The sequence below is a fragment of the Astyanax mexicanus genome, chromosome 4 (genome assembly GCF_023375975.1).
Source record: "Astyanax mexicanus isolate ESR-SI-001 chromosome 4, AstMex3_surface, whole genome shotgun sequence".
Taxonomy (NCBI): domain Eukaryota; kingdom Metazoa; phylum Chordata; class Actinopteri; order Characiformes; family Acestrorhamphidae; genus Astyanax; species Astyanax mexicanus.
This window is the reverse complement of record NC_064411.1, coordinates 15,568,968-15,581,304: the sequence shown is the minus strand read 5'-3', so window position 1 is coordinate 15,581,304 and position 12,337 is coordinate 15,568,968. Positions and strand designations below refer to the sequence as shown.

The 12,337-nt window shown below is 38.1% G+C and overlaps 3 protein-coding genes across 9 annotated transcripts in view; all 3 read left to right on the top strand.

Annotated features, from left to right (window-relative positions):
• LOC125801362 (zinc finger protein 239-like) overlaps positions 1-12,337 on the top strand; it is a 196,717-nt gene that overhangs the window by 125,823 nt on the left and 58,557 nt on the right. The window lies entirely within an intron of this gene.
• The window catches only part of LOC125801241 (zinc finger protein 484-like), a 356,394-nt gene that overhangs the window by 297,438 nt on the left and 46,619 nt on the right, over positions 1-12,337 (top strand). The window lies entirely within an intron of this gene.
• LOC125801676 (uncharacterized) lies at positions 4,792-11,863 on the top strand. The gene is made up of 10 exons (XM_049478472.1): positions 4,792-4,996; positions 8,210-8,318; positions 8,709-9,052; positions 9,162-9,345; positions 9,442-9,528; positions 9,697-9,842; positions 9,929-10,018; positions 10,122-10,426; positions 10,819-11,034; positions 11,207-11,863. The coding sequence occupies exons 1-10, from the start codon at positions 4,989-4,991 to the stop codon at positions 11,617-11,619; spliced, it is 1,902 nt and encodes a 633-aa protein (XP_049334429.1). The 5' UTR covers positions 4,792-4,988; the 3' UTR covers positions 11,620-11,863.

Sequence of the window (12,337 nt, the reverse complement as noted above, 5' to 3'; positions counted from 1 at the left end):
ACCTGATAAACTAACAAAACAAAACAAACAGAGAGCGATACATAACAGTGTGATTTACCCTCATTACACATTATTCTACAGATTACAGAAACATTTACTGTTATTATAATTATTATAATTTAATTATTATTAGTAATATTACTGCATTACACAACATTATAAATATACACACAGTTCTATTATAATTAATATTATTATTATTATGTAACTGAATCAGAATAGAGAGATTATTTAAGTATAATATAAAACAGCAGGATTAAAAACACTAACACACCACGTGATCTTGAGCTCAGTTGCTCCCCCTGCTGGTTAAACAGCGCTACTGCATATAAACACGCCTTTATAGCAGCTCCGTGTTTTTATCTCCCCAACAGATCAAAGTCCACATTAAGCAGTAATGCGCTTTAAACAGCATAAACTACACTGTGATCAATAAATATCAATCTATATCTGCGCATTTCTCTTCAGTTTACAGCATTATTGATCTGTTACAGCTGATTGTTCTCCAGCCGGTCTGATCTAGACCAGGTCCAGGTCTGATCCAGGCCCGGTTCAGATCTCCATGCTGATCCTGGTTCTTCCAGTGGAATCGGACACTGAGCTGAGCTTAAAGAACCGGTTCTGGATCTGAGGAACCTTTAGAACCGGTTCTGACTTTAAGCTACACGGTTCTGTTCTACATTCTCTTCAGTTCTGAACTTACCGAGTGAATCCGGGCTTCTGTCCTCTTCTAATGGCGGAGACTGAACTTACTTTCACTTCCTCCTCACTGCGTCACACCGCTCTCCCTCTAAGCCCCGCCCCCTAACTCTCTCAGCGAATAGACGCTGGGAGGGCGGAGCCATTGTTCGTCAGCCAATCATATTACACGGTTGAATGGAATGTTTGAATATTCATGAGTCTGAAGTTTCTCCCACACAGCTGTAAACCCCCCCAGTTTTCAGACCGGTGTTCTGCCGAGTTCTGCTACCCGTCCAAAAGTGCTCCTCCCCGCACTGCGCATGATCTGCCCCACATTTTATAACGTTCTCATGAGTTTTTCAAGATGATTCTGTTTTCTATGACTGCATTAAACAGCCTGAGCTCACTGTCATTACTTATTTAAGGGTTACATAAAGGTAAATGACAAACAAAACAAAACAAAACAAAACAAAAAAATAATAATAAGCTATTTAGAAACAAAAATCACTAAATAATTTCATTTACCTCTTAAATACATTTTTTAAAATAAAAAACAGTTGGTTAATTTTATACTCTGACGTGACTATACTGCATGTGTGTGCACTGTGATAATAATGCTGGGAGAAAGGAGCACTGCCTCCATCTAGTGTCTTTGAGATGTTCTGCATTTTATATAAGGGTGGTTGACATCACATGGATTTTTTTTGGTCCAGTGTGTCAAATATATGTAAATTATAGAAAAACATGTCAAAAACTGTGGTGATATTGTTCAGAAATTGCTGATTTATATGAACTTACAGAGCATTCATAGGATTAACATTTTTTTCACAATTTTCAGTAAAACCAAAAAAATGCTCACATGGTGTTAATGTTACAATCACATTTCATAAAGTTATATTTTTAATAAAAGCAAGTAAATGAGGACTAACAGTTGGACATGGTAGGAGTAGCAGGGTGAGTGGTGAGCTCCTGGTCTAACTGGAGGATAAAAGCTTCACTATCCAGCTGATCACCAACGTCAATAGAAATTCATTTCAGGTTGAATGTTGATCATGAAGTCAGATCAAAAAAAAAAAAAAACGTCAGGATAAAATCTAAAACTGTTACGTACCTGCACTCTTAAAAATTCAACAAACTTTAACTCAGAAAAACTTGATGGATGAGTGGAGCAAAAACAGAGGCCGATAGGAGGAATAAAACAAGATTATCCTCTGAGTTCTGCCCCTTACGTTCTAGCTAAATGATGAAAGAATACAAGGTATTAAAAGAGGAGATTATTTAGTTAAAATCACAGCTTATACAGATGATATTACAGTTTTTATTAAAACAAAAAAAGACTTAGACATTATAATGGAATATTATACATTTAATATAAAACTTTCTGGTGCAAAGCTTAATATGGCTAAATCTGAATGTGTGTGGATTGGGGATCAAAGAAAGAAGTTCAGAGCTGATGTTCCAGATAAAGAGCAAATACAAATTTTAGGTGTGTATTTTAATAATGGTGACTGTGTGGACAGTAAGTGGAAATAAAAAATAGGAAGTAGTTTCTGAAGAAATTAAATCCCTCTAAGAACACGTCCAACGATCAGTCACCCAAACCCAGTTGAACCAGACGCAGTGGAGGAACCAGGTCCAAGTGAAGCTCTCTACAATGGAAGTGAAAGAGTAGAGGATGGAAATGACCGTCATCATGAAGATTTAAGTAGCAGCGGAAGCAGCAGCAGCAGCAGAGAGACAGACGGAGGAAATCCGAACACCAGCACCTCGTCTGAAGGAGACAGCAGCGAGGAGTACGAGTCTGCAGCAGCCGAAACACAAGCAAACCAAGTTCCTCCTCCTTCTTCATCACCTCTCCTTCCATCTATGACCAGATCTACCACCATACATACGCACAGGGGCTGCTGCATCCAACGAAACGAAACGGAAGAGTAAACCTAAAAAAGGAGGTTAGAAGCAGAATGAACAGTACACTAAGAAAAATAAAAGAAATAAACATTTCTTTATCTCCTCTGTCTGACTTAATATTGCACTATGCAGTGTTGGGGGATTCAGTATAAAAAGAACAGGAATGAGAAATTAAGTATATTTTTAAAAAAATAGCAGAGATTTGTTGTGTTGTGTTTACAGTAAACGAAACTAAATACATATGAAGATATAGAAAATCCCCCCAAAAATGTGGGATAATGGTTATTTCTTCTTTTCTATTGGATAATGTAACGCTGATGGAATTGATTTATTATTCTATAATCAATTGTTTGAAATAACCAACAAAACAAAACTGGAAAGATTTTTTTTCTCTACCAGCATGGATGTAAAGACACTTGTAAAATTCTGGACTGGACACATCTCTGATTATGACACTGAGCTATATTTAAAACATTGCTGTGATATTCTGAAGCCTGCAGTTAAACCAGTGGATAGTCGTGGAACGTGGTATGAAGTCAAACTACGTAAAGATGCTGTAGATCATTTGGTTAAATGATTATTTTGATTGGTTATCATTGCCTTGTGTACGTTCACTCATTTGGAGGCGGAGCCTAACAGCAGTCTGTGTTTCTGTTCATTGTGGCTGCTGGAGTGAAGTGCGGATTAAACAAATAACCTGTAGTTCCTTTCTAAGACTAGAGTGGAATGAGACAACGCTGCCATTTGTACTTTGTGTTCAGACGTGGGACACAACTATTTCACATGCCCTAAATCCTACGCCAACAAATTCAAGCAAAGACTAGGCTTTCCAAGACCAAGTGATCTAAAACGCACAGAATCCGGGGCATCTACAGAGATAGAGACAGGACAGATGCAAGTTCAAGGTACGATCATCAACACTATCAAGATCCTAGAGGAAGAGCAAGTGTCTAAATCAGTCCAGAGTGGAGAAGCGGAAAAAGAAGTGTCTAAATAGGAGCTTTATGAAGAGGGTGAAGAATCAAATTCAGATGGAAGTTCAGATGAATGCGACTGGTCAAGTGAATCATCAGAAAGTGGAGAAATATGAAGGAAAGTTCCCACAATCAAAAGAAAATGACGATAACCCCTTTATGCAGATGCAATTTTATGCTAATTTTCATGTGATTTGCACCAACTACACTCTAAAACATTGTATCTTAAGTTTTACATAGAGCACAAAGATAAATCAGGGTTTAAACTGAACTGAAACAATAATTCACCTCCAGTCTTTTATTTCCATTATTTAAGTTCCGGTTGAGAACATCAAATGCTGACAAAAATGTAAAAAAAAAAAAAAAAAGTTATTTTTGGATTTTACAGTGTGTGTATGGATGCTGGTGATATAAAATCAGTCATGTTCTACATTTCCTGATTCACCAGGGTCTTGAAAAACAAGGTGCAAAATTTGTAAAAGATACAAGGAAGCATTTCATTTTTTTTATTACCTTATCAAAAATGTAAAAGTATACCCAAAACTTTTCTGACACCACATATTGGACATCAAAGTCTTTTAGAAAATAAAAATAGAATTTCTAAAATTCTTATCAAATCCTGTCTGTAGGTTTTCTCTGTAGTATTATGTGGTGACTTGTCTGAAAGACAGGGTTGCAGATAATACAGTTAATAATACAGGAGAAGGGAAATTACTGGGATAAGTATAACATGGGCTACAAGATTCCTTTAGAGAACTTTTTCCTCTTTAGAGAGACTTTCCTCATTTTGATTCTCGAGTTAAAACACGCATTGATAGAATATATGTTACTAAAGATATAAAAGTCCTAAATTATAGAACTGAACTCATGTAAAATTAAATCTGGGAATCAGAGAACAACGGGGGTTCTGGAAGCGAAACACACAGTGCCTAAAAATATGACTAAAAAATAGAAAAACTAAAGACGTGGAGGTTTAAACCCATTCTAATGCAAAATTATGGGATACTTGTTAAAAGTCAGATTAAAATGTTTCTGGTACATAAATGTGAAAAATTAAATAGTGAACAACATGAATATTACAGTAAACTTACAGCAGAATATGTGGACATTCAAAGCAAAATAGAGAAAAATGTTTTTAATTTGTGTGAATTTTTAATGTAATAGTTTTCTATGTAATACTTATTGTGTGTGTAATAATCTTGTGACTTGTTGTTTTGTCAGCTTTGTGTGGTGTGTTCAAACAAGTGCGTGAATATATTACAGGTCCAGATACAGTAAGTTCTTACATTAACTTTTTTGTTTGTTTGTTGAGATGATTTTATTCAGCAGCTGCATTATCTGCTCCTGATCAGATTTCTAGAGGAGATGTTTTTTGGTGGAGCTTGGAGGCCATCTGCTGGTGGAACACAGACACTGCAGTGATTTATGAATGAGTGAGAATACAAATCTGTTTACCTGTTTTGTAATGTTTTATTTGTTTACATGAATTTGGATTATGAGGGTCACGTATGGTTGTCTAATAGTGCTACTTCTCATGGATCAAGAGAGTTTTTAACTGATCTAAATATTTTATGTGTAGAGTGAGTGAAAAAGATATATATAAAAATGTACAATAACTTACACACTACACATTTTATTGTTTACTTGATTCAAAAATTGACTGCTCTTACTTTCTGTATCAAAAGTAAGGCTCCTTTTTGGAATACAATATTAGTGTGATTGCCAAACATTGTCATCTGATATGTATATAATACATTATTATTAAGATGTGTGTCTCCATTATAGCCAAACTTTAAGGAAGTGGCGTACCAAACACTGTAGTTCTTTCTACAGTGGAGAATTTAGAGGAATTTGTGGGGGATATGCAAGGTAATATTCAGGAGCAAGTATTGAATTTACTCTCAGATGATGATCCCTCCAGATCAGCCATACAACAGTTTTTTAAAAGGGTGGACAATCCCTTTAGCCAGTTTAATTCCAATAGCAAATGGAACAAATAATCAATATATATCAGGGAGAAATGGAATATAGTACAGCCTGTTAACCCGTGTTTAGGAGTAAGGTATGATAGCAGACTTAATAGCAGAATTATAAACTATGAGCAAATTCCAGTTGTTGTCGAGTTCATATACATGTTCCTTTATTGGGAACACTCCGGTTCATGTTCAAGAATGAGAATATTTGTGATATGTTCCAAATATGAGCCGTCTGATAAATATGAGGATTTCTGTGATGGAAGCTACTTCACAAATAATCTTTTTTTAAGAAACAAGTTTGCTGTCCAAATCCAATTGTACTTTGATGATTTTGAGTGTGCAAATCATCTAGGTTAAAAAAAAAGGGATACATAAAGTTGGCTGCCTTTACTTTATCCTTAGAAATCTCCCTCACATGGTGAATTCTACATTAATGAACATTTGTCTGCTATCACTGTTCTACCTCTTGTGAGGGAATTGAAAATATAAGATTCCTGGGGTTGCTGTTTCATTTGCATAGGTGGTACACTGGTGATAACTTGGGCATGCATAGCATTCTTGGGTATGTGGAATCTCCTCTGATTGGCTAGGAGCACTGCGACGCCCCTCCACCGCTCTGCCGCTCACTGCCTCCCACCTCCTAACTGATGAGCGGTGATGTTGCTTCGCTTCAGCTCCGCCTCTGGGAGTTTCTCTAGCCAAGGTGGGCTGGTCTGTGAGTTTCTGCCTACGTAGGCAGAAAGATAATTCAAAATTCACCCGTTTTTCGGAGGGGGGGAGGGGGGATTTCTTTGCTTAGCTCCTGCAGACAATGGGGGCTGCAAAACAGTTTAATGTGCAGGTGTACACATTCAACTCGGAGAGACCTACTGTATTCCACAAAGAACAAGAAAAATCGGATTTTCGCGGAAGGTGAGCTTTAATAGAAAAGTCCTTGGTTCAGTTGATTTTTTCAGAAGATGACTCATGTTTAACCCTAAGATCACCTGTTCTGAATGAACAGCATTATGTTGTCTTGGTCGATGATCAAACATTGCCCTCTTCATTTGGTATTAAGAGAAATAGCATACTTAATACACTGCAATATTTCAATATTGCAGAAAATTATGCTGTTGACATCATGCATGATATTTTGGAAGGGGTTGGTCAATTTGAGGTCAAATTGCTATTTGAACATTTCATCTGTAAAGATGGCTTGTTAAACAGGATATATGCTTTCAATTATGGCTATCTGGAGAAGACAAACAAGCCAACAAATATAAATTTTGAATCTGGAGGACATGGGGTTAAATTTATCACAAACACTGTGTTTGATAAACATTCCTTTAATATTTGGTGACCTGGTACTAGACGATTATTTAACCTCTTAAGCTCCAAGCCTATTTTACCATTTTCCGCCTGAAATTACATACTCACATTTGAAGGCTTATCACTCCAATATTAAATAACTCAGAGTCAAATCTATGAATTAATATTACTTAAAAGCCTTTACACAATTCATTTAAGACACTTTAATTATTCAATTGAACATGTAATGGCCAAAATATGGTAAAAAAACAGGAACATTTTTAGGCGCTTTTCAGATTTTCTATTTTTTTTTCAGACATAAAATTAACTATTTATATGGATGATAGCTAACATTGTAAAATTTGTCCGATATAGCCATACAATTTTGGTGATTTTAGGACTTACTGTGGCCGAGATATTTAGCTTTATTTGCGTCAGTGCGTTTATAAGGGCCAGCGTTTGGTTAGAGAGTTAGGAGGTGTGTTAACCAAAGTGTCTATGTTAACAAAAGTGTATATTTCATGTTTTTGAATTAAAACTAACTTTGTCTTTTAAAAAGATTAAAACCCAATCTTACAAATTTTAGAGTACCTCCCTCCTCCATCAGCAGCCTCGTAAGGACACTTTAGGGACCCATCAGCTATTCACATGTTAAGCACTTGAGGTGCATAGCTCCCCATTCAACATGTAACGAAAAAAATACCCCGACCTAGGTATTTCTCGGTATAAGTAGGTTTATTAGACAGACAGATTGACACATTTTGGGCTTTCTAAAACCTTTGGTTGGGGAGTTAGGAGGTGTGTTAACCAAGAAGCTCTGGTTAGTAAAATTTACCTAGCACTGATAGATTATGATGCTATCCTTAAACTGGTGTGTATCTGAACAGAAAATGCAGAATAAATGTAGCTGAATTGACCGGGGCAAGTTAAAACGTCAAAATGCAAGTTACCTTATTAGTTACCTCTTAAATTCAACAGTTGCATTCATTTGTATGTTTATAGATGTATAACAACCTGCTGTAGAATTATTTGTATATTATATAAGTAGTAGTCATTAACTTAAACTTGTAATTTAAACTTGTAATTTTAAAGAAATTTTGTCTTTTAAAAATCTTAAAACCCAATCTTACAAATTTTAGAGTACCTCCCTCCTCCATCAGCAGCCTCTTAAGAACACTTAATGACCCATCAGCCCTCCTCCATCAGCAGCCTCTTAAGAACACTTAATGACCCATCAGCCCTCCTCCATCAGCAGCCTCGTAAGGACACTTTAGGGACCCATCAGCTATTCACATGTTAAGCACTTGAGGTGCGAACACGCCCCCCATTATACAGGTATAAGTAGAAGCACACTTCTTCACTAGTTCACTTCTTTCCCTACAGACTGGAGGAACAGACTGCTGAATCTCCGCTGCTGATCCAGGAACACACCGCTGAAGCTACACTGCCGACTGCTTGTTCTCTGTTGCTGATCAAGGATCAAGAAGCTCTGGTGAGTAAAATTTACCTAGCACTAATAGATTATGATGCTATCCTTAAACTGGTGTCTAGCTAAACAGAAAATGCAGAATAAATTTAGCTGAATTGACCAGGCAATTTAAAACGTCAAAATGCAAGTTACCTTATGTAATTATAGTTAAAGCTAGTTTTTAGCTTAACAATTTTTTAAATTGTACAACATAGAAAGCAGGTTGACTCAAGGTATGAATTGGCAATAAGTTAATGTGTGTTTCAAAAAATGTTGTTGTCATGAGTTTCGGTTAACTTATATATTTATTTATTGATAGGCATTTTGGCGTAAAATACACTTTTCAACTTCTCCAAAGCGCTGGATAGCACAATTTATTTGTCCTATGTTTAAAAATGTGCTCATTTATTTCAGATGGCTCCCTGTCCAGTTTGCAAGAAGATGCTGTCCTCCATCTCTGCGCACCTTTCCACAGTACATCACGTGGAAAACGTAGAGGAGAAGAAGATCCTGATTCAGCTGGCGAATCAGAAAGTGTCGATCCTGACATCTCCGTGTCCTGTTCCGGGATGTGGGTATCAGAAGACTCGTCTTGACCGCCATCTGACCAGCTGCCATCGGGACCTGTCCGACCAGGCCAGGGAGAGATACATCCAGATGGCACAGAGGATAAAAGCCATTACTCTCCTGAGAGAGTTGAGGGCTAGCAGTCCGAACGTGCCCATGGCCACTCGCTTGGACTTGGCTGCTGCTGACGAGTGAGTGGCACTTTCTAAATAGCACTGTTAGTTACAAGTTCATATTTATTTGCATGTCTATATTCTAATGTGTTTTTTTTCGGTCTTTCATGTTTATCTCTCATGATAGATCTTCAACGCCTGACTACGACCAAGTACTCGAGTCAGCGAAATCTGGCGTCCTCGATATCAGCTGTAGACTGGGAATGGGACAACAGGTGGAAGAGAGTCAGCAGACACTGTTCCGGTACGTCTGTGAGGCGATACTCCTGAAGGAGCATCAACTGGCAGAGAGTGCTGTGCTGAACTTCAAGGTAGCTTTTCTTGCTGTCCTTAATGCTTTGCATTTCTCTAAAATTTTTTATAAAGACAAACTGGCTAATGAAGATATAATTTTTTCACCCATACAGGTAGAGCATTGGGTTTCTCGAACCCCATCAACCAGTGGCATTTTCCTTGAACACTTTGACATCAGCCTGACTCCCCAACATGAAGAGGTACAAAATGTACTGTACTATATATATATATATATATATATATATATATATATATATATATATATATATATGTGTTATAGATATACAATTTTAAATTCAGTTTTGAATGTAGTTTGTCAAAGACAATAAATGAACAATGTTCCTTTTTTATTTTTTGTTTCAATACAGTGGCTGGAGATGTACTTCACTCACATCAGGTCATGGCGTGTCAAAAAGTCCAGTCCCGATGTTCATGATGGAGGCATCTTCTTTCTGAGCCAGAAAGGAGTTCCTGTGGTGAATCTACCTAATGATATGAAGCGGCTATGGGAACTGTAAGTCCATCAGATTAAAGGCTCATTAAAAAGCACTGCTCCACATATAGCTTTATAATAACATTGTGTGTCTTTTGTTAACACAGGTATCCACAGGCTTCAGGGACCGACCTGCCAGCAGTTGCCCCAGTTGCCCCCCTGCCAGCAGTTGCCCCTGCCAGCAGTTGCCAGCCGAGGTAATTTTAAGCAAGGCATCTTATATAACAAACGCTGTTGTTTTTTCACTGTTGTTGTTTGTACTTATGGATTGGTCTTTATAACACTCGCCCCATCTTTTAGCTCTGCTGCAGGTTCTGAAGAGGGGGATGATGAGCAGCCTTCCTGCTCAGATGCTGTGGGACAGGCAACTGGACAGCCACAGGCTCCAAAGAGGGACCACTCCCCTTCATCCTCTTCGATTGCAAGGAAGCGGAGGGCTAAGTCCACCTGGCTTAGTTTTCTTGACCTGTTTCCGGTGACTGTTCATGCCACGACACCCACATGTGAGGAAATTGTCGGCGGTGGATTTGATTGTGAATCCTTCCGTTACTTTCACAACAAATGGAGGACAGTCCAGCGGGAACAGCGCATCCAATATATCTTGGGTAATGACTTCCTCTCTCTTTTATCAACACACGGTCTCTGGGCAACAAGTCTTATCTACATATAAGATGCAAGAAGAAGAAGAAGAAGAAGAAAAAAATAGTATCAATTTAGAGCCATTTGTTTTACATAAATATATGTACAAAAAAAAATATTTACCCGCAAATAAGGGTGGTGCTGGCCATAATGACGCTGAAGGCTGTCAACAATGGCCACACACCCACCCTCTGGGCAGAGGAACTGGGACTCCAAGCTAATTAAAACAAAAAAAAGTGATAACAAATAAACTCAATTATTACTACTCTGTTACACAAGTAATAAAATAATCCATAACTATATTTCTGTCACATGCTCACGTTCTAACCAACTACAATGTCCTCTCTCTTTTTCACAGATAAGTGCAAGTTCAGGAACCGCCCCTCAGAGGCCAGGGTATACCATCGGCTCCGTGCTGAGAACTGGTCGGCCAACTGTCCAAGCGCCATGGATGTGGTCAAGTCTTGGCTCCCTGTAAAGGAGCACATCAAGAGTCCAGACATTATCCGCCGTATTCAGGAACAGTCTTGGAAAGGACTTTGCCTGAAAGACTTTGGGCCACCAAAGAACAAAGGTAAGGCCATTTGATATTATGCCAGGATTCTATTAAACGTGTCATATTTTAATATTTGTTTGCATTTTTTATATTACCACCCTAACCATTAACATTTTTTATATTACCACCCTTACCATTAATTCTTTTTAATAGTACCACCCTAACCACTATGTCTTATTCTCTTTTGAAGGGGTGATTGCGACAATGCCCTTTTCCAAGGGAGAGGTGGTCTGCGACTACCATGGAGAGTACGTCACCCAAGAAGAAGAGAATCGGAGAATGCAACAGCTTTTCAACGAAGCCTGTTACGTCTTCTTCTTTGCGGGACGTGGGGAAAAGTTCTGCATAGACGCCCAACATTCTCCATGCCAGTGTCACCCACACCAGGACACGTTTGGTCGTTGGATGAACCATTCAAGGAGAAGTCCAAATGTGAAGCCACACATGTTCAAACTCCCACTCACAGAGGGAACAAGATGGCATCCCATTTTCCTCGCGCTAACGGACATTCAGGTCAACGAGGAACTACTTTGGGACTACGGTGTTCTCAGTGACGAGGGACTTGGAGGCGAAACTGTTGGACTGGACTGGCTGAATACTTGAATTCCTGGATAACAACCTACCCCTCTGCCATCTCATATGAACTCACTGCACGCGGCACTTTACTTCACCCTGCACCACAACTCATTCTGTACCTGTACTGTCGCCTACTAGACTTCACACACACACACACACTGTAGATTATTTGCACATGTATATAGCATTGTGCAATTGAAATGTGTATATAGTGTTGCACTCAGGATTTTCAGTCACTTGTACACCTGTTCTATTTTTTGACACACACACATATATATATATATATATATATATATATATATATATATATATATATATATATATTTATAATGACAAATTGATTTGTGCAGTTTTTCATTTTTAATAAATTAAACTATCAAGTCATATGCGTGTTTGTTGTTGAAAAATATTGGAATTGGACAGCATTCTACATCACACCTATATGACACCATGCCATTTCCAATTATTTCCCCATCTGTGAGGAATCTTGCAACATTGGGCTTTATTTAATTTGGTCAAATCATTTAACATTCAACATCCCGATTCCAAAATATTTCAGTGTAGTCTTATATACTGGAATTGTGATCCAAATCTAAATATGTTTGGCATAGTTCCATAGGTCGGACCTACATGGGGCCTGCATAGCTGTGTTCAGCATCCCAGAAAATGGGGGGGGGGGGGGGGGGGGGGGTGTTGCCAAAATCTGGAAGCAATGTGAGATAGGGAACCCCCTCAAAAGTCGAGT

What these genes read in the sequence shown, in the direction of transcription:
- LOC125801676 (XM_049478472.1), top strand. An exon ending in GACTTGGCTGCTGCTGACGA is followed by an intron (nt 9,053 to 9,161) that starts GTGAGTGGCACT and finishes CTCTCATGATAG; the next exon opens with ATCTTCAACGCCTGACTACG. An exon ending in GCCAGCAGTTGCCAGCCGAG is followed by an intron (nt 10,019 to 10,121) that starts GTAATTTTAAGC and finishes CCCATCTTTTAG; the next exon opens with CTCTGCTGCAGGTTCTGAAG.